The following is a 20,034-nucleotide window of genomic DNA, read 5'->3' on the forward strand; positions in this document are numbered from 1 at the left end:
CCTGGTACTAAAATGTTCTAGAAATTTGAATTTGTTTTGACGGTTGAGTTGCTTTGATCTTTGGATTTTTTAAATGCGATAAAATATGTCAATTATTCCTTTATTTATGTAATTAACTACTCAGTTCTATTATCTAAATACATGATCATTAATTAATGATGTATTCAGCATAATAACTGTTGCACAAATGCAAAAAAACAAAGAAATTAAAAAATACTCAACATCAATGAAGTTGGCTGCAAATGAAAAACATTCAAAATTTCAAATAATTTCATAACGGTCAAATGAAGAAATATCAGCAAAATACAGAAACTGCTAAAAATTAATGAACACAACATGAAACAACTAATGAAAAATTTGCGGAACCAATCAATTGTTAAACTATTTAAGAGATGAGTCATTCAATGTCTACAATATAATTGGCATACATCATGACTTAATAATGGGATAGTCAATTCTTCGAATGGTCTATCAAGGTATGTAATTGCTTGGCATCTAAAAGTTCAAAATCAAAGACTGCACAGAGCATTTATAGACTGAAATCTAATCAAATTGTAAATAACCGAGCTGAAAAGCAGAAACTCGTTTTAATTAACGTCAATTGAACATTTAAGTACGCACAATTGTGCATAAACACAGTTAATTTAATTAATTAAAAATTCCTATTTTTGTTTCATAACAAATGATTTTTTTTTATTGAATTTTTATTTCTTGTTCTTCTTCTTGTGAAAGATTATTAATAATTTACTTGCGCTTAATCTCTATTTACATACAAAGTTTTTGTCCTTCAGAGTTGTCAGTTATCATTTTCATTTCGATTGGATTATTTTTCCTTGATTTTTTTAATTTTACTAAGCAAAAAATTTTGTTTAAAATTTTTAAAGCGTTTTTAAGAAACATTTTTTCATCATTTTCTTTGGGGCTTATTCAACAAAGCCAATTTTGACAAGTTTAATTTAATTTAATTTATTTTTTTTGTTCTCAAGAATATTTTACCTAATTAAATTTATTATTCATGCTTGTTATTCATATTTTTTGTTTTCATTTTTTTTTTTTTTGTAAAGGAAATTAAGTGACTTCTCACATCATAAAAATAATGATGAAGAATTGACAATGTAACGACGATGATTTATTGAAAATCTCTCATAACTATTTATTGATTAAATTTATTACAATTTGTTTTTTTTTTATATCATTTCGATTGGAAGTGGACAATTTTCCTATGACATGACATTTGTTCTTTATTATTGATCTGTGGTCTGATGTGGATTTAAAGAGCTTTCAGAGTCATATTTTTTAATTTTAAATTATTAAGACTTTCAAAAATTCAAATTTAATCAAGTTCAAAAAATCTGGTTTTTAACGACTTTCAAAAATTTGAATTTTTTACAAACTTTGTCAAAATTTCCTATTTTGTTCGATTTCCAAAAACTCAAATTATGTTACGGTTTTTAAAGAATTCAAATATTCAAGCGTTTTTAAAAGGTTTACGCTTTTTTCGGCTTTCAAAAATTCAAATTACATAATTTCAGGAAATTTAATTTTTTTGTTGATTTTTCAAACTTGACATTCTTAGCGATTTTCAAAAATTCAAATTTCTCAGTGCTAAAAAATTCAAAATTTTTAACGACTTTTAAAAGTTCAAATTTCTTAACGGTTTTCAAAATTTTCGAATTTGAAGTAATTTTCAAAAGTTGAAAATTTGAACCAATTTTCAGATTTTTTGAAATTTCATTGATATAAATTCATGAAGCAGACCATTGCGATTCAAATTGTAGTCTCAAAGCTTAAAAAAAGACACAAATTACTCGTCAAATATGGCAAGCAATTCTAATTATCACATATCTCAAAGCTATCTTTGTTAAATGTATTAAAAAATCCTTTATATTTTTGGTTCTACTTTTTAATCGCCTCTTTTTTAATTTCCATTCGCAAATTTCAAAATCACAATTTTCTGCTCCACAAGTGCGTTCAATGACAGTCAACAAGTCTAAAATAGTCATGAGAATATGTCCACATTCCAATTGTTTTTATCTGAATGAAGCTGTTAAATGCCTAGCGACTTAAGATGAATTTATATTATTTTTTTGATGAATTAACTAAGCCTAATTTAAGGTAAGAATTTTTTTTGTTTTAAATAAACAAATTTTCTCATAATTTTTTTTCACATAAACCTTCTTCACATCTTTTCAGTTATAAAAAGCAGTCAGCAAATATTTTTTTTTTCTTTCTCATATTTAGGGATTAATAAAAAAATAATTTATGTTAATATTACACTTTAATTAATGATTCAAAAAAAGAAAAAATCTTTCACATATATCGCATTTCTTTTTCAATTATCTATAGGTAAATAGGTATTTAAATATTACACATAAAATAGAAAGTTATATATGGGAAAATTAATGCTTTTAATTTCGAGTCAAATTAAAATAAATTATTGGAACAAAAAATATCAATTTACAACCAAAGAGAGAGAGAGAGAGAGATATGAAGGGGTTGAAGGCTGAGCTATGCTTTCTCGATGTCGGGACCCATCCCGAGTCCCAAAAATCTGCCGGGACCTGAATTTCGGGAAAGCATAAGCAAAGCTAGAATTCGACTCGGATTTTGAATGAAAAAATTTACTCAATTCGAGTCAACTTCGAGCTCTGGATGGAGCCTGATTGGGTCACACTGAAATGTTGTCATCACGGCGACGAGATGGCTTAGAATTTACGTGAACTTGTTGCTCTTGTATGAAAGACTTGCATGCAATTATCGAACTCTACTTAGAACCGATCCACAGCTTAGTGTCAAATTAGATTGTTTCCACCTTCCACAGTCACTTCCACTTGGTTCTAACTATACTGCCACCTTGTCGCCATGATGCCAATACTTCAGAATATCCCAATCAGACAGGAAGTAAATAAATCATGATCTCACTAATATTGGAGTTATGTTGTCTTGTTAATTATTTCACACACTTGTTTTTAATACTGCCGAGAGTTAAATATTGAAGAAATTATTAACAATCAGTAAATCTTGTCATGTATAGGCTTCGTCAGTACAAAAAAAAAGCTTTTTTCTTTTTGTGCATTCATAAAAATTGTATCAAACCACTTTAATTGTGCCTACAAACATTACTGATTCATTATGCTGCCATGTACTTGTTTTCATCTCAGTATTTTATGGTATTTACTTTTTTTTTTTGTATTTTCTTATTTCAAAATAAAAGAAAGAATATTTGATGGATGTTAGATAGAACAGTTATGAAAAGAAAAATAATTATTTTATGCTCTACATTCATACACAATTATATCAAAGAATGAGATCCACATTTTAGCAACGATTGTTCTGGTTGACGTTATGTGAATTAACGAAAAAAAAAAAATCATCATTATTATTATTAAATATTAAATAAATCCTAAAAAAAATGTTTAAATTTAAGTGCCACCATTCAGAGGAAATATTGTTGTATAGAGCATACTAAGCATTTGAAAATGTAAGTAGGATGATGTTATAAAGAAGAGATGAATTAAAAAGAATCTTAACAGATCTTGTGATACAACTGTTGGTTGTACTTCTGAAGGATACGCAAATGAGCCGGTATTATAAAAATTTTCTAAAAGCTCTTCTTTTTCTACGAATCTATCGTACAGCCACTTTGTTAGAGGTTCTTCCTCGCGTGGAACCTGTTGAGAAAAAATAAGAATTTCGAGATTTAATTTAATAACATTTTTATTAGATTTGCTTGAGCATTGGATGATTGAGTCTTATTTTTTGATTGATCTTTATTTCATTAAGCAAAATCAATAAAATTATTTAACGTTGTTTTTTATGCTTAATTTAGAGGCTTTATTTAATTAACGTAATAAAATGCGTAACGCATAAATAATGAATTTTTTGTACGTCAATCCATTAATGATGAGTTAAAGTCAACTCGGATTTTTATAATGAAAGGTCAATTAGACTCCATTTAATATTCGAGCTGACTTTAAACTCTGCTTTTACGTAAAATTTTACATAAAATTAAATTGTACGTAAACGTTGTACGTAAAAACCTAGGTTGTATGTAATCTGTTTGCATAAAAACCTAAGTTGTACGTAAGTTATCAAATATACGTACAAGAATTTGTACGTAATCATTGAACGTTCAAGAAGTTGTACGTAATTATTGTACGTGCACGAAATTGTACGTAAGAGTTGTACGTACAAGAAGTTGTACGTACATTCAATTGTATGTAAATATTGTACGTAAGTTAAATTGTACGTAACAACTGAATGTACAAGAAATACACAATAAATCCTCAATTTCAATAATTCCCAACCCACACCCAAATCAACTCAATCAATTCCAATCTCTAAATTCCATCAATACTCACTTCAGAACAACGATACAGCCTATATAGCATATGTGTTGATGCTGATTTCCTTAATCCAAATACAATATCACCCAAATCTAAAGCTTTCGCATCTGGATAAGCTACTGTGATGTCAATTATATATTTGAGCGATTTCCGAGAACTTACTTCATTTTCACTTATTTTTTCTTTAAGATTCTCATCATCATCAATGATTCTCTGTGTTTGTCTATTATTTTTATCATTATTATTATGATTTGCTGCATTATAAGCATTCTTCAATGGGGTATCTGGCGGTGTTTTTTGATTTGTATATTCATTATCAATATAAAATTCATCTCCTTCCTCGTCAATAAGTTTGTTTATATTTTTCATCGATTGCGGGGGTGTTGTTGATTGTGTGGGATTATTCTCAATTTCTTGTCCCGTACCTAACTGATCAATAATAGTTTTCATCGCTCCAATTCTCGGTAATGTTACATATCGTAGCATTGGAAGGTTATTCCTTTGAGCATATCTACAATATAAAACGATATATTAAAAAATTTATAGCAAAATTGTTATTGAATTTTTAATAATTTTCACATACCGCTGACTTGCTTCACGCCTCTTTCTCAAGAATCCACCTGAATAATAATGATGACACAAACAAAATTACGAAGATGAAAAAATACAAATAGTTAAGGCAAAATTACCTTCTGGGAATAATACCATCCATTCTCTTTTTCTTGGAATGTACGACTTTTCTATATGCGATCTCAATTGAACTAAAGCCAATTCACGTTGTCGAGGTCCCTATAATCATAATTATAATGTTGAAATAATGACGATGACCAAAATTTTATATCATTAAAAAAATATACTCACAGATCCAATGAAGAAATCTTGATGAATCAAACTCACGATTCCAAAATTTGTGTACATAAAGACTTTGTCCATAATCCACATAACATTTGGTAGGACTTCTTGTTTTGTATTAAATGTTGACATGAGCATAGGCACATCTGCTGTTGATTGATGATTGACTAGAACCAATGTACGTTGATCTAAAGCCGGTGTTATATCATCTCCGACCTCGACAACTGAAAATATAGAGCATAAAATGGAATTTAAAATCATTAATCATACATAATATGTCATCACTTACTATCATATCCAGCTGAATAGCCCCACATAACAACATTCGCAATCAACCAATGGAATAGTTTGCCTTCAATCCAATAAAAAGTATCTGGATGTAGTTTACGTAATGGTAGCAGTAAGAATATCCATATGAGGTATGTGGGAATACAATAAATATTGTTTAATATCACAAACAATAATCGCAATATCGCTCGCGGATATTTGATAATATTCCTATAACAATGAACAAATGAATTTAATGACTTATGACATCAACTTTATATCCTCAATAATACTCACTCCAAGCATTCAGATGGCATTTTTCTTATATTTATCGTCACTCGTCCTTCGCATAGGTCTGCTTCAGAGTCTGACTGTATTAAAAGTGGATTTCGTTCTAAAACAAAAAAAAGGAATTGCGATTAAATTTATTTATATTGTTGATTTATAGGGAAAATTTTTTACTGACGCTGCTCCAAAGCCTGATAAGACAAACAAAAATAACTGAATGAAAATTAAATTTATTTTCAGCTTTCTCTATCTAATGAGTATCAGGGCATTGTCATAATGAGTTTAAAGTGTAATTAAACGATTGTGTCATTTTGTGTTTGGCGTAAATTAGATAACAGTGGAGGATTTGTCGCTGGGATCGGAAATGATAAAATTTTCTTTTTCTCTTGTCTAGCAACTAGTATCTAAATATAAGGATCAAGCAATGGTATATGACGAATATGTTGTATTCAGGCCAGAATATAAAATTTATTGATTATTTTAACAAAAAAATAATAGAATCGTTCTAAAATAGAATCATATTAGCACTTCCTAGTCGCACTGCCCCTAAAGGTCGTTTATGTTTACATTTATGCATGAGAAGTCGAAGTCGAATCTGATGGCCTTGCTTCATAAAATACAAGAGCTTAAGAACGTAAACATGTTCGACCTTCAACAACACTGTATCTCGGAAAGGAACTGACTTATCTGATTAGCATTTTTATTATCGTTCAAGTACTTGTAAAAATTGGAGGAAATATTGCCAAAAAATCACACAGTTATGCTACTTCAGTGATGGTGATTTGCCACAAAATTGAGGAAGTAAATTTCAAATTTTAACGGATTTTTAAATTTTGAATTTTTTAACGGTTTTCAAATATTTAAACATTTTTCTTAAAGTTTCATAAATTTTAACGGTTTTCAAAAATTCAAATTTTTCCATAATGTTCAAAAATTCACAGTGTAATTTGAAACTTAATTGTTCGTTAATTGTGATTAATTCCCAATTCCCACAATTAAACTAAATTATCATGATTAAACCGCACATATTTTCACTACAAGCACTAATTTCGCGACATTGACAATTTTTTTTCGCTTCAAATGTTATAGCACACAAAAATGATTAAAAGAATGACAAGCACTTGACTGGGTGGAAATTTGATACTTCAATTGTCACAGTCACAACCACAAGGGGATTATAATGCTCATATATTTCATGGCTGTTGACATATCAGATACATTAATATCTACAATATGTATCGATTTATGATAATAGCGAATGAAGCAAAAAAGTGTCAAGCTTCTATTACGATCTATCTATTTTCACTCTCATGTGACGTAGCCTTCATTAAGGAAATTGACTCAGTTTAATTAATTTTATTAATAATAAATTGAATTCTAGACAGGAAAAAAGTTTGTCAGGCAAAAAATTAAGATAATTGAATGTTTATACTTTTCACTTGATTTATACAATTTATGTCAATGCTTTTCGATTTACGGCAAATTATAGAGCCACCTTCCATGTTTACTGATGATTGATCTTAGACTAAATATCATACGCTAGACGATGAAAAACTCCGTTTAAGGTTTTGTTTTCATTTTACAGCAATAACACACAGATCTGACTTGAGACAGATGTTTTGCTGTATTTTTTGGGTGCTGTTTACATTTCCATGTAAGAATCATTCGATGACAAACTAGCTCACCATCAAGAGTTTCTCAAGAAATTTGCCAAATTCATTTAAATGCAAAAAGCAGCGACTTGTTTGACTGGTGGATGATGCAAAAAAAGACTCAACTGACAAATTTCATGAACAATGGCGAAGAATCAACACATTCACGCCTTGAAAAACAAAAAAGGAATCAAGAAGAAGAATGCAAGCAATACAATGATGAATTGGAATTCTTAAAGCATTAACCCAGTCACTTGCTTAATCCCTTGCAATCCATCAAAAAGTAATACTTCACATCATGATTCAATCATGTACGGAAGTTCTCGTCGCACATGTCATAAGTGCGGTATGAATATCTCAATCATATACTTATGAATATTCATTAATCAGTTCATTGACTAAGCGACAAATAAGCGAATGACAAAATGTTTTTTATATTTTAGCGACGACACAGAAATTTAGACACAAGTACCTATATATTGATGAAAAAAAGTAAAATAAAACTTTTGTACGTATCGTGATGTGCTTCGATAATTTTTTTTGTCACTGTTCTTCTGGTTTTTACCTTGAATGTAAATAACTTTTTGCTGTTTGCCTGACGTTTTCATGACAAAAAGCAACAACTTGAGAACACATACATAGAAAATGGATTTGTTTTATTTTAGATTATTCCTTGCGAGAATTTTGGACTATGGAATTGGAGCACGGGTGCAGCTAAAGTTAGGAGTGTTTCTCCTGAGTGCACACGCCTATGTCACATGGGATTCGAAATTAAAGGAAATTCCCAAGGGATTTAAACGATAAACTTTCGATTTTTGGTATGGAGATTGTGTTTCTTTAAATATCGATGAGATCAGACATTTCTGAATAAACGAATCGGGTGATGATTTCTAAATTTGAATAATCATTGGAAAATTGCAAGGATTTGAAATTATTCCAAATCTTCCAGTAAGCCATGGGAAAGTTGAACCAATTGTTTTGGAAGGATTGGAAGATTTAAAGGTCAGTCAATTTCCAGACAACTTGTTGGAATTTTCCAAGATTAAATAAAGTAAAAATTGGAATATTTCAAGATACAATGGAAAAAGCACTGGAATATTCCATTTGAATTTAAAATATTCGTTAAAAATACAATCACAGAGTTCGAAATCTACTCCAATTTCATATGGAGTCAAGTCGAGTTGAGTCGATTTTTTCATACAGAATCCTTGTCGACTTCAAAGTCTGCAAATTCCTTCCCTACCCTGGACACGACACTTAAATTCACAACCATTCAGATACAAAACTGTCAGAATCTTAATTACCTAAATTGATCACGTGACAAATTATTCGTCAAAAAATATCATCTGACTAAACAAAATAATTTTTCTTGCTACATTTTGTCACTTTGATGTAATAATTTTCTACAAAATGACTTCTGTATTTATTCACAGTCTAGTTTAAATAAGTCTTGTCAAGTTAAATGCCCTAGTTTCATAAATTTTGAAAGCATTATCAAGTCATTCTGTGACTCGGTCAATATTATTCTAATCAATGAATTATAATACAATATCCCGAGTGACACAGTGCGGTGAACTGTATTATTGTCGTATAAATCACACAGGACAGCTTCGTGACTTGTCGTTGATATTACGACGTATGAAGCAATGCCCTAACTAATATGAACGATTTAAAAATCCTGACAAAATCATTCTAATGGATAGACCGCGACAAAACAAGAAATTAATATTCTTAGATGTAAAATTCACGTATATTTCTTAATATAATAAACGAAGGCGAGACTTTTTGGTTTCATTTGAGTGTGATGGTCGTACAAGTTGCCTTAAAGCTTTTTTAATAAAGAACTTTTTATAAAAGGTGCAAAAATAATGTAAGCCATACGAATTCGAGACGTATTTTGAAAATCACGCCACAAGCTTCTATTTTATTAGCATTATAAACATATTTTGAGGGTCGATAGTTAAGAAGAAAACAAAATAATGACTTCTTCCGCATTCATAGGAAATTTTAATATTTTGGAAGCTTTGTATTGCGTCATCTTGTAAATCAGGTGATTACAATGTGATCCAGTGGTGGGCAACCTGAGTCATCATTTTGTTATTATTATTCGCTGGTTTTACTGATCTACTGTGATTCATGGTGTCTCAGATGACGCTTAAAGCTGGATCTATCGATGGTTTCGCCTGCCAATTGCCAATATCAAATGCAGTCCTGTCTCTATCGATAGTTTCATTTCAAGAGGTCTTGGAACTGGACAACTTGTGTACCGTCCAAAATTGATGGAAATGGAATGAACCATATGCCATGTACCGTTTTAGTCGAGGCTTACCATCCAGAAACAGCAGAAGTTATCTAAAGACAGATCCAGCTTCCGACGAACTCAAAATGTGAACATGGCTCTCGTGGTATTCGTGCTCCTTCGCCAAGGAAGTAAGTAAGTTACAAACAAGATGTGCCGCGTCTCAAAGGTTGCCCACCACTGATCTAATCAGAGCACAGAGTACATTACACAGCGTAATAGAACGTATATAAATCAATTTTGATAAGAGATGATGTACTTTATCATTTTTATATTTATTTTCTTCCCATACACTCAACACAGACATACTTTATACGACATTCTGACCTCATCAAAATGCTTATCTCATTATTCATCACATGAATTAATGAACAGTTTCTTTGAAGACCTTCCAATGATGGTTGAATAAGTTCTGTTTAGTATGCATTGTATTTTTAAGGCTACTGGCTTGTTGAATCGATTACCTTTCATAATAATATTTTTTCTCTCTTCATAATCAAGTAAATTTAATTATAAATTCTTTTTGCATTTCTAAATTTATACACAATAAGTTAAAATTGTGACTTCATTCGCAATTCTACATTATTGTTTTTTATGTATTGTTATATCCATTTTTGTAGTGTTACACTAACCGGTTTTTTTTTGTTGTTTAAAGCTACTTTAGAGTGAAAATGAGTCAGAGTAAAATGTGTAATTACTGATAGTAGAAATCACGCGATTCATTATAAAGGTCTAATTAAAGTATGCTTAGATTATGTTTTTTAAATAATTAATATTTTTTCTCAACAGAATTTCCATCTGTGGTCGTGTCAAAACCAACCAGCATCTATTATTATTCCACCTTTTGCTTTGTCACACTTTTTCTCAGTTTTTGCATGTAGTCGTCTACTCGCTTATTTTGTTTTCATAAGTTGCCGGTCAAGGCGGCTACTTCGCATCAATCCACTCTATATATACGTTTTTTTATTTGATATTTTTATTCCAAATATAAAGTCAACCAAGCAAGTATAGCAGGTATTGCCTTATAGATTTTTTTTTATTTTTATTTTAGCAGCAGTCAATGGAATGTCAAATATTAAACGTAAAGTGGTGTTTATTGTTAATTCTTGTTTTTGACAAACTTCTCAGCTTATGGAAACGTGATAACTCTTAATTAGTTTGAACAATATTCTTAATAAACATTAGAAGAGTCTTTGTGAATCATCAAGTATCGGAAATACATAATTGATAAGTTAGGGATTCTGATTTAATCAATTTTCCTGCTAAGTGATATCATTTTCGTGGAAATTAATGAGTGAACTTATTGCTCTAACAAACAAAGAATATGTTTTCATATTAAAGAAAGACCACTACGGAACCGAAAAGTTGTCTATTTGCCTGTCTTGGAAGTGGGTCGAAATTTGAAAAGAATGAAGTGCAATGATCAAAGAACGGTCAAAATTTCAAATTGAACTGAATTTGCTTCATAGAAAAATACTACAAACTTTTTTGAAAGAATTCATTCAAATTTTTGAAAACCGTTGAAAGATTTAAATTTTTAAATTCCTTTAATTAAGATTTTTGCAGCGTTTAAAGAGCAACAAACGATTTTTTGAAAACTCGAAATATCAACTCAACCATAGTGACAATAGAATAAATGCAAAAAATTGGTTAGTATTTGAATTTTTGAAAACCGTTAAGAAGCGTAAATTTTTGAAAATCGGTTGTACATAAATAAAATTTCGTAAGTGTATATAGAAATTTTTGAGAAAAAACCACTGACTTGAGAATCAAATTTTTGGCTTAGTATTTAAATCGTTTAAAATTTCAAAAGATTAAAATTTTTGAAAATATTTAACAACTTATAAGTTTGAAATTTTGGAGCTGCCAAAATTCAAAAACCATAAATTAGTTTAAACCTTGAATATTATCATGCCAAAAAATCTATCAATGCCTTTCAAGTTTGACCACTACCATTGACATTTGCCGACTATTTTGGATATTTGCATTAGAATGCTGCAGCATCAGCCCACATCAGCCACAAACAAAACTTTTTGAAAGTAGATTGCTTTATTTAGGCAACTTAGAACCGGCATAAAACACCTGTTCCTCACTAAAGGACAGAAGCCCTAATGACTGTCACTATTTCCTAATTGTCGATTTCTCCTGGCATAAGACAACATACAAAAAAATCACATATTTCAATGTCGAGGTCAATGATGGTTATTAAATCTCATGTAAAGAAAAAAAAATCGATTTTTTGAGCTTTTTTGTGTTCTTTGACACGAAGTGTTAATTTCTATACATTAATTATTCAAGCCACGGGCATTATTCACATGCAATTAATATTATTATTTTGATTTAAAGAAATTTTTGTGGGAAGCAACGGAAGTAAATTCTATATTCCAAAAATAAAGCTCGCCAATGATGTAAATTACATCGAATAAATTTAACAAGGTCAAAAATATCCATATTATTTATGTTTTTTATGATATTTCTTAAGTGCATGAGCCATGCTACGCACTAAATACTAAGTGGAGTTACCATGACCACCAACAACATTTAAAGATTTAATGTGAAAAAAATAATAAGAAAAAATTGTAGAAGCGAAAAATGTGAAGGTCTTTATATCGGAAAAGTCGTTGGCATCTATCTAACATGTTTGGATATATATTTTGTACCTGAATAAATTCACATAGACTATATTTACTTCTTACATTGCCTTCTACAGGTCTCAACACAATACTAGTTGGGTGTATGTGCTTTTATAAAAAAATATTATTTATTATTATTAATATTGTATGCTTTTCGTGTTTTGATTTTTTTATAGTTACTGACCGACCGGATGAAAGGGTAAATAAACATTCACTGAATATTGAATGATAATGGAATTATCATTTGTTTTATAATAATTTATAGCATAAATAATGCAATAAAACGATATTGGAATGAGAAAAAAGGCAAAGCGAATTTAATACACATACAATTGTATATATAACTATAGATCACACCATAGAACTATGAATCACTCTGTATAGCTTAAAAAGAAATCCGAATGCATGAAAAAAAAAAAACTTTTTTTCTCATTTACATCCAGACATTTGCTTATGTGCCTGTATCATGAGAACAATCATACACCCTAAAACTATTTCATAGACTAAAATATTGGGTAATAGAAGTATCATCAAAAATAGATTTAATCTATCGTATGCTCTATAAGATTTCATAATTTTTCTCGTCAGTTCCTTTCCTTCCCAAAAAAAAAATATTTTTTTTTTTCACTTTGAATATATGCGCACTTCTGTAAGATTCTTCTTCATCATATCTATGTTTTTAATGATTCTTCTCTAATTATTATGATGAATGACACATTTATAAAGGATAAAACACTAATTATATTATTCACCTTGCTCTATTTTGAATTATTAATCTAACTTTTTTCACTTAATATTTTTTAATTGTACAATATTAGATTTTTAGAGTTTATAAACTCTTTACACTGTTTAGCTCCTTTCATATGATATTTTTGACTACTATGATCCGAAATTAAAACTGTTTTAAGCACCGTCTTTATAAAAATCATTCATCAAACTTGTTAGTTTCAATTTTCTCACTATATTAATTTTTTTTCTCTATTTTTCATTCTTTATTATTTCTTTTCGAACATCGCGACGCCCTTGCTGCAAACTATAACACTTAAATAACGTTCTTTTATACTCAGCACTGCTCAGCATAAAATTTTTATTTCAGCATTTTTATCAAAACAAACACGAACTAAATTTTTTATTTATTTTTTTCGTCTGTTGTTGTGATTTTATTTGTCCGTCTGTCCAATTTTTTTGAGCTCTAGACATCACTAGCTTGTTATGACTGATTTATTATGCATTAACATACTGAGTTTGCTAAATAAATTGCTTGAATTCTTAGTTAATTTAATAAAATGTCGAATTTAATTTTTGAACTTCACGGAGAAATTGAACTTGAAAATTTAAATCTCAACATGCCGTTAAATTTTAAATCTGTCAGAATTTGATTGCAACCTTAAATTTGTCAAATTTAATACTTATTTCTTGTGTTTGTCAATATAAATTTCATGTATAGCTAAAGTGCGCTTCTACAGTCATCAAAACAGTGTCATTAGTGCTAGTTCAAAGAAGTGCAATGATCAGAAATTTAGAAAGATTTTTAAGTTGCAATTTACGTCAAATTACGGCACATAACAGGAACCCAAATGTACGAAACTTTATAATAGCAAGGAGCTATTGTCAGCTTTCCAAAATGTGCTGGAATTGCCAAGCGACAATGACTGAAAAAGTAGAAATCTTCTGTAATTCATGTAATCACATACAGAGAGTTCCTAAAATTGTAAGTAGGAAGTCGACAAAATTATTATTAATTATGCAATGATTATAACTACTACGTAGTCTTTTGAGGATTACTTTGATTTATTTGGCATCCAAAAAGACCCCAAAGTCAATCTGAAGGAACTGACAAGACGATTCCGGAATGTTCAGGCACAAATACATCCAGACAAATTTTCACAAAAAAGTGAAGCAGAACAAAGTTTGAGTTCGGAATGGAGTTCATTGGTGAATAAAGCATATAAGACACTACAGACGCCGGTTCTTCGTTGTGAATATCTGTTGAGTTTGAAGGGAGTTGAAATATCCGAGAAAAATACAATTGAAGATCCAGAATTTCTTATGGAAGTGATGGAAAAGAATGAGACTGTAAGTTTGTGGTTGTTGTTGATTATTATGAATGAAATTAGCGAGATAAGGAATTTAATTGAGTCTTTGCTGGATGTTACTGGAATGTTCGGTTGGAATTTTCTACAATTTGACTGGAAAATTCCAAAATTTCCATTGGAATTCAAATTTTTAAAATCCGTTACTTTTCTTATTCCAACTTCCAGCATTGACAATTGGTTTTTAAGCTCTAAATTCCTTCCAATTACCTTTTATTTGTCAATAAATAATGAAAAATTAAATTATTCCTTGCAGGTTGAAGAGGCTGAAACAAAAGATGATCTTTTACAATTGTTGGATGAGTTACAAGACGAGATATCAGACATAAATAATAAATTCACGTCAGCATATCAGTCTAAAAACTATGCGGCAGCAAAAAATTATTTAATCAAAATGAAATACTTGATATCAATTGAGAATATAACTAAGGAAAAGATTCAACGATTCTGAAGTCTCTAAAGTGCAAATGCCGATGAATCACACGTCTCTCATTTATATGAATTGTGCTTAATCTTTGGTATTTGTAATAAATCTGACCATTATGCTATTATACAGTTTATGAATATGTAGTTGTATGTTATAAAGTTCAATCCAAATGCAGTCTAATTGAACGCAATACATTGAATTTAGAATAATCAAGCTACTTGTTAATACACAACAAATACAAAATTCGTCAAGCTATACGACTAATATTAATTCTCTCAATTTTTTTCCTTTAAATGTATACAAGCATAAGCTCAGCAAATATATAAATTGAGTAGAGAGTGAGCTATTTTTCAGTAGTGTTTTCATAAGAGACCTGAACAGTTAAACAGAGTGTGCTTTGAGAAAAGAAAATAAAAATAAAATATATTTAAGATGAAATTTTTGCTAATTGTGATTTTTGCACTGATAAGTAGTGCCATAGCACATAAGTACAAATCAGGAGAGTGTCCAAATGTGGAACCGATGCAGGGTTTTGACATGAGAAAGGTAATGTAGTAATAAGTAGCACAAATTAGATGATTCATACATTTTACAAGGAAGTCTTTAATGAAATAAACAAAATTATGATGGTAGGCTTTGTATGCCGTTATACATGATTGTTGATTAAATTAGAACAAATGAGAAATATCCCGTTTGAGTCATTCATACAGCATAATCATTAAAATTCTCAGAACAAGCTGCTTATACTGTCGGAAATTTTGTTTATGTTTTTTTGCGAATCTATCTTCTTACTGATTAATTTGATTATGCAGAACCTCTTATCAATGACTTTAGGGTCAGAGATTATGTTAATGACGTATAAAATAATTAATCCTATAGAATTTTAATGTTGTGGCTTGTTAATCCGGTCTTATGTGGTCAGAACTTTTTCCTGTTTTGACATTTCTTTGTTTTCTTTATGATTCATAATGTTGTGAGAATATGTTCTGATAGTCAGTTATTGTCGACATCTGTTGAATGTCTGAGTATGTGCATTTAATGTACGGAAATAAGAAATAAATGGATTTGGAAAGGATTTGAATAAATCTAAAGATTAGGATTAATTTAAATCCTAGGATTAAATGAAGTACTAGATTTTGAACTTGAATTCTTAATCAGATTTAAAATTTTGAAAACCGTTATTTTTGAACCTTCAATTTTTTAGCGGTTTTTCCAATTCTTCATTGATCTAGATAGTTCGCGATTGTTGAGTCATCGCTGTTTATGCTGAATTGTCACACATGACTACATTTATTGCGTAGTTAATTATACAATTTCCAATATTTTAAATGACATTTACTGACTATTGATTATTGGCTTTTACTATCTTACTTGATACTTCTCGATACAAGAAATAGAATCAGGAAATTCAGATTAAGATGCACAGCTTATAGAATTACAATCCGGAAAACTATTCTCCTCCTTTAATTGTATCATAAACACTTCCTTATCAATTCATAAACTTACAATAAAATCACTGAACTTGAACTCAGCCTAGATCAGCACGTACCTAATTATGTATATTAAATGAAACTCTTCCTTCTTTTTTTAGTTCCTCGGTATATGGTTTGCCGTACAAAAGACTGCAACTGCCTCAGAATGTGTAATTTACAATTTCACTCAGCAAGAGCCAGGACTATATCATATCCAACAATTATCACAAGATTATTTAATCGGATTGGCTCCAGTCTCACATCGCTATAGCTACACAGGCGAATTAGAAGTTAAAGACAGTGATATTCCCGCTAAAATGCGTGTCAAATTTCCATTAAATGTCCTACCTGGCGAGGTCGTCTTCAAAATCTTTATGACTGACTATGAAAATTATGCCGGAATCTTTACATGTCAACGACTACCTGGAGGAACTCATCGTCAATCAGCTACAATCTTGTCACGTACTAAGGATATTGATCGTGCTTATGTCGATAAAATTCGTACACGCCTTACAAGTTATGGAGTTAATGTCTTTGATTTGTCTATTATTAATCAGTCTAATTGTAAGATGGTAGACGATCCAAAAATTAATATTGATATTACTCCAGGTATGTGATTTATTTTGGGGGATTGGAGTTGTTAATGTGTCCAGAAAAATAGGCGGCTACTGCTAATGGGTTAAATTGGGGCACCTGTAGTTGGTGGTCATGCTTAATATGATGTCTAATATTAAGCATCATGAAGGTACCTGTGAAGGGTTCGACATGCTTACATGAAGATTCGCTAATATAATTAAAACGGGGAATTGAGGGCCATAAAATTTTACTTTCCGATGATCATGTTCCTTATACTTAATTTGTTGAGTTGGGTCATTTACTGAGATTTTCATTTTAAAATCACGAGGAGATGAAAATAAGTTTTTTAACGAGTCAATTTCGAGGAAAATGAAAAGTCAAGAGGTATTTCAGAAACATTTATAGATATAGGGTAGGTCAAGGAGGATATATATAAATGTTTTCATACCAAAATGTTGCAGTTTTCAACTGTCAAATATTTGAATGTGTTGTAAACATTAACACTATGAAAGAAACTTTCAAAAATTTGATTTGTAAAATTTTCTATTTTGTAGTTGAATTTTGTTGGTATTGGGACATTGTAAATGCTTTATTAATTACTAGTCTAATTAACTAAAGTGTTAAAAATGACGTATCTATTGATATTTACGGTAAAGTAAAATTTTGCAAATTCTCGTGGAAATTTCATTGTTTGGATTAGAATTCGTCAATATTTGCAGGCTTTCAGGCAAAGACACTGGTCTGCAGACTTGGACGAACTATAAGATACAGCCCAAAACGATCCTGCGCATCTAAAATGCAGGTTTGCGGTTGTTCCTCGAATTCCATATGATCGAGTGTATTTTGTATTAATTTATATTAATCTTGGGAAAGGGCAGGCAAATTCCACGAATCTGAATCCTTTAATAGACATCATATAAGCAACACTCCTTAATCTCCTCAATATTATTAATACCTTTATCCAATTGAATATTAATCAACTTTCCTTACCATTTTAGAAACATTCTCATCACAAAACATTGGCAGTTGGGTGAGAAAGGCTGGAGAGAAACTCGGCGACGGTGTCGAATGGACAGTTGACAAGACAAAGAAGATCTACAAATCTGTTGCTGGTGACTCAAGTGATAACAGTTCTATGAGAAACGCAAAACAAACTGAGAAAGCAGAGTGGTTCCCTTGAGCTAGTTCCTGAAAAATGAAATTTCTCGAATAAAATTTTATACTCAGCTGTTTACATAATTCGGGTTAACTAATATTAGGACCAGACCTCGAAGTTGACTTGAACTTTGTATGGAATCGACATACAAAATCCGGGTCAACTTCGAGTTCTGATTAGAACAAAACATAAAATTCATTTTGATTCAAAATTTTTTATAATTTTTTTCATTTATTTAGTTCTTATTTTTTGTATGTCATTATGACATGACTCATACTTTTACGGTAATTTCTTTTTCTTTTAAAAGTTTAATGTTATAATAAAATTTATATAAATATGTACAATTTATTCCTATTTACATAAATAACGCTCTTTTGTTCTGCTCGCCTTAACCTTCGTTGCTTCACTTATGGATTATCATACATACAATATGTAGAGGTGATGTGTGTTCCTTAGACAGGCTCATTAATATAAGCAATAAATAGGTAGGAAGCAAAAAAACAGATAAGGCATATAAAAAGAAGAAAATCTACACAAAAAGGAAAGGCAAAAGAACTAATTGCATAAGGTCATTAGGCATGGATGTTAAATACATACATAATATCATAATTATCGTAGAAAGCTTCTCAGTTTTTGTTGTAATTAGTTATCGACAAAAACTCGTAAAACAATAAAGCAAAGAATAATTTGAGTAGGGATAAGGTATTTATTGGAATTGATTAAAAATGCTAGGTGTTGGTGAGGTAATAAATATTATATTTTGGGTGCTAGGTAGCTGAAATAATTGATGACAGTCGTATAAATTAATTTTATGGGAGATTTAATGGATTTCAATTAGTTCAAATTTGACAAAATTATTTTTAGTTTATTTTAAAAAGTTTTTAAGTATGAAAGAATCCCTAATAGCTGCTTTATATGCTTATTTCCCATATCTATTCATTGATTTTACATAGTTAATAGCATTAGTGTGAGGAGTAATATCATTATTATGAGTGTGCAATAACTTTTATTCCATTATAAAATAACGACTTTTTAGATTTCAAACGTAAGTTCAAATTTTGAACTTTGACAAAGTAACATCCCCCTTGTTATTATTATGAATAAATTTCAAGCAATCCAGACTAATTTCTTTTTTAATGGCATAATTTCAAGTGATTTAAGCATAAAATCAATGCTAGTTTCAAATGAAGACTATGCACATAGCCTTGTACACCGATTTATGTAACGTTGATAGCCGGTTGTTGTCCAACATCATTAATATAGTTGAGCAGTAATCATAACAAGGTAATATTATGGAATTTAAATAATTTTTCCTTTGTTCTTTGACTCAATTTGCAGCTTAATCTCCTTTCTCTCTTATATGTAATATGTCGAGACTGACATGAGTGGAATTGGCTACGATCGTATGTTCAGTAATAAACTTCACATTTGTATTACTTGCCATTAAATGTCAAGTTTGTAGCTAATTATACGGGCAAGTAATCGTAGCATGTTCTGGTCGAGTGAGATACTAAAGAACCTTATCATCAGAGGTTAAGAACATCGGTGTTCTTCAAAGTACATATGTTTTGGGACACAATACATTGAGTAGAGAAATCAAGTCGTTAGAATGTCGTCATGTAAACGACAACAATGTGATTGTTGATTTTAGACCTAATTGATGGTGAGAAATCAAGATTGGCAGCTACTTTTAGTATTGATCTATTATATTTTTCAAATATTAGAGGAATCACCGAGTTCAAAATAGTCAAATTTACTATGAATGCAAATCTAAACGACCTCTAATACAGATAATTCACGTCCCACCCTTGTATGAAATACTGCATAATATAAAACAACTCAAGAGCTGTAAATTTCATGGGAGTCTTTATGACTCGAGTTTAATAACATTGTAAATCAGCTAGATGATTAAAAACCAGTTTCATCATGAATTCTGAAGCCAATAAAAAGCTTTTAATTGTCTGGGACAATAA

At 30.2% G+C, this 20,034-nt stretch overlaps 3 protein-coding genes and 2 long non-coding RNA genes across 9 annotated transcripts; 4 read left to right on the forward strand and 1 right to left on the reverse strand.

The window, feature by feature from the left end:
- Window positions 1-665: 665 nt before the first annotated feature.
- On the reverse strand, window positions 666-13,373 carry LOC139099537 (acyl-CoA:lysophosphatidylglycerol acyltransferase 1-like). 5 transcript variants are annotated; one of them, XM_070652024.1, is made up of 8 exons: window positions 13,090-13,373; window positions 5,763-5,859; window positions 5,488-5,696; window positions 5,208-5,422; window positions 5,036-5,135; window positions 4,930-4,966; window positions 4,362-4,857; window positions 666-3,671 (listed from the first exon to the last, which is right to left on the reverse strand). In XM_070652024.1, the coding sequence occupies exons 2-8, from the start codon at window positions 5,780-5,782 to the stop codon at window positions 3,423-3,425; spliced, it is 1,326 nt and encodes a 441-aa protein (XP_070508125.1). In that variant the 5' UTR covers window positions 5,783-5,859; window positions 13,090-13,373; the 3' UTR covers window positions 666-3,422. The 5 variants fall into 5 exon arrangements, with proteins under 5 accessions (XP_070508125.1, XP_070508122.1, XP_070508126.1 ...); XM_070652021.1 differs by lacking the exon at window positions 13,090-13,373 and adding an exon at window positions 7,878-8,028; XM_070652025.1 differs by lacking the exon at window positions 13,090-13,373 and adding an exon at window positions 7,439-7,478.
- On the forward strand, window positions 9,208-10,714 carry LOC139099518 (uncharacterized). Its single transcript, XR_011545316.1, has 3 exons — window positions 9,208-10,204; window positions 10,360-10,434; window positions 10,494-10,714. It is a non-coding gene; the product is annotated as an uncharacterized lncRNA (long non-coding RNA).
- A 431-nt stretch (window positions 13,374-13,804) lies between the features above and the next one.
- On the forward strand, window positions 13,805-14,990 carry Hsc20 (iron-sulfur cluster co-chaperone protein HscB-like protein, mitochondrial). Its single transcript, XM_070652029.1, has 3 exons — window positions 13,805-14,048; window positions 14,108-14,413; window positions 14,687-14,990. Exons 1-3 carry the CDS (start codon window positions 13,845-13,847, stop codon window positions 14,879-14,881), a joined length of 705 nt encoding a protein of 234 aa, XP_070508130.1. The 5' UTR covers window positions 13,805-13,844; the 3' UTR covers window positions 14,882-14,990.
- Window positions 14,991-15,143: 153 nt separating this feature from the next.
- On the forward strand, window positions 15,144-18,428 carry LOC139099538 (apolipoprotein D-like). Its single transcript, XM_070652027.1, has 3 exons — window positions 15,144-15,403; window positions 16,449-16,938; window positions 17,904-18,428. Exons 1-3 carry the CDS (start codon window positions 15,290-15,292, stop codon window positions 18,083-18,085), a joined length of 786 nt encoding a protein of 261 aa, XP_070508128.1. The 5' UTR covers window positions 15,144-15,289; the 3' UTR covers window positions 18,086-18,428.
- A 1,008-nt stretch (window positions 18,429-19,436) lies between these two features.
- Window positions 19,437-20,034, forward strand: LOC139099540 (uncharacterized). The gene is made up of 2 exons (XR_011545320.1): window positions 19,437-19,724; window positions 19,786-20,034. It is a non-coding gene; the product is annotated as an uncharacterized lncRNA (long non-coding RNA).

Source organism: Chironomus tepperi, unplaced genomic scaffold (assembly GCF_022539635.2).
Source record: "Chironomus tepperi strain 1889 unplaced genomic scaffold, CSIRO-AGI_Ctep_v1 contig_472, whole genome shotgun sequence".
NCBI lineage: Eukaryota > Metazoa > Arthropoda > Insecta > Diptera > Chironomidae > Chironomus > Chironomus tepperi.

Bases quoted from the DNA above. Each gene is read 5' to 3' on its own strand.
- LOC139099537 (XM_070652021.1), bottom strand. From the start codon at position 8,013: ATGAAAACGTCAGGCAAACAGCAAAAAGTTATTTACATTCAAGGTAAA. The intron at 5,697-5,762 runs GTGAGTATTATT...TCATTGTTATAG, and splicing joins ATGCCATCTGAATGCTTGGA to GAATATTATCAAATATCCGC. The intron at 4,967-5,035 runs GTAATTTTGCCT...ATTATTATTCAG, and splicing joins GATGGTATTATTCCCAGAAG to GTGGATTCTTGAGAAAGAGG.
- Hsc20 (XM_070652029.1), top strand. From the start codon at position 13,845: ATGATCAGAAATTTAGAAAGATTTTTAAGTTGCAATTTACGTCAAATT. The intron at 14,049-14,107 runs GTAAGTAGGAAG...ACTACTACGTAG, and splicing joins TACAGAGAGTTCCTAAAATT to TCTTTTGAGGATTACTTTGA. The intron at 14,414-14,686 runs GTAAGTTTGTGG...TATTCCTTGCAG, and splicing joins TGATGGAAAAGAATGAGACT to GTTGAAGAGGCTGAAACAAA.
- LOC139099538 (XM_070652027.1), top strand. From the start codon at position 15,290: ATGAAATTTTTGCTAATTGTGATTTTTGCACTGATAAGTAGTGCCATA. The intron at 15,404-16,448 runs GTAATGTAGTAA...TTCTTTTTTTAG, and splicing joins AGGGTTTTGACATGAGAAAG to TTCCTCGGTATATGGTTTGC. The intron at 16,939-17,903 runs GTATGTGATTTA...TTACCATTTTAG, and splicing joins TAATATTGATATTACTCCAG to AAACATTCTCATCACAAAAC.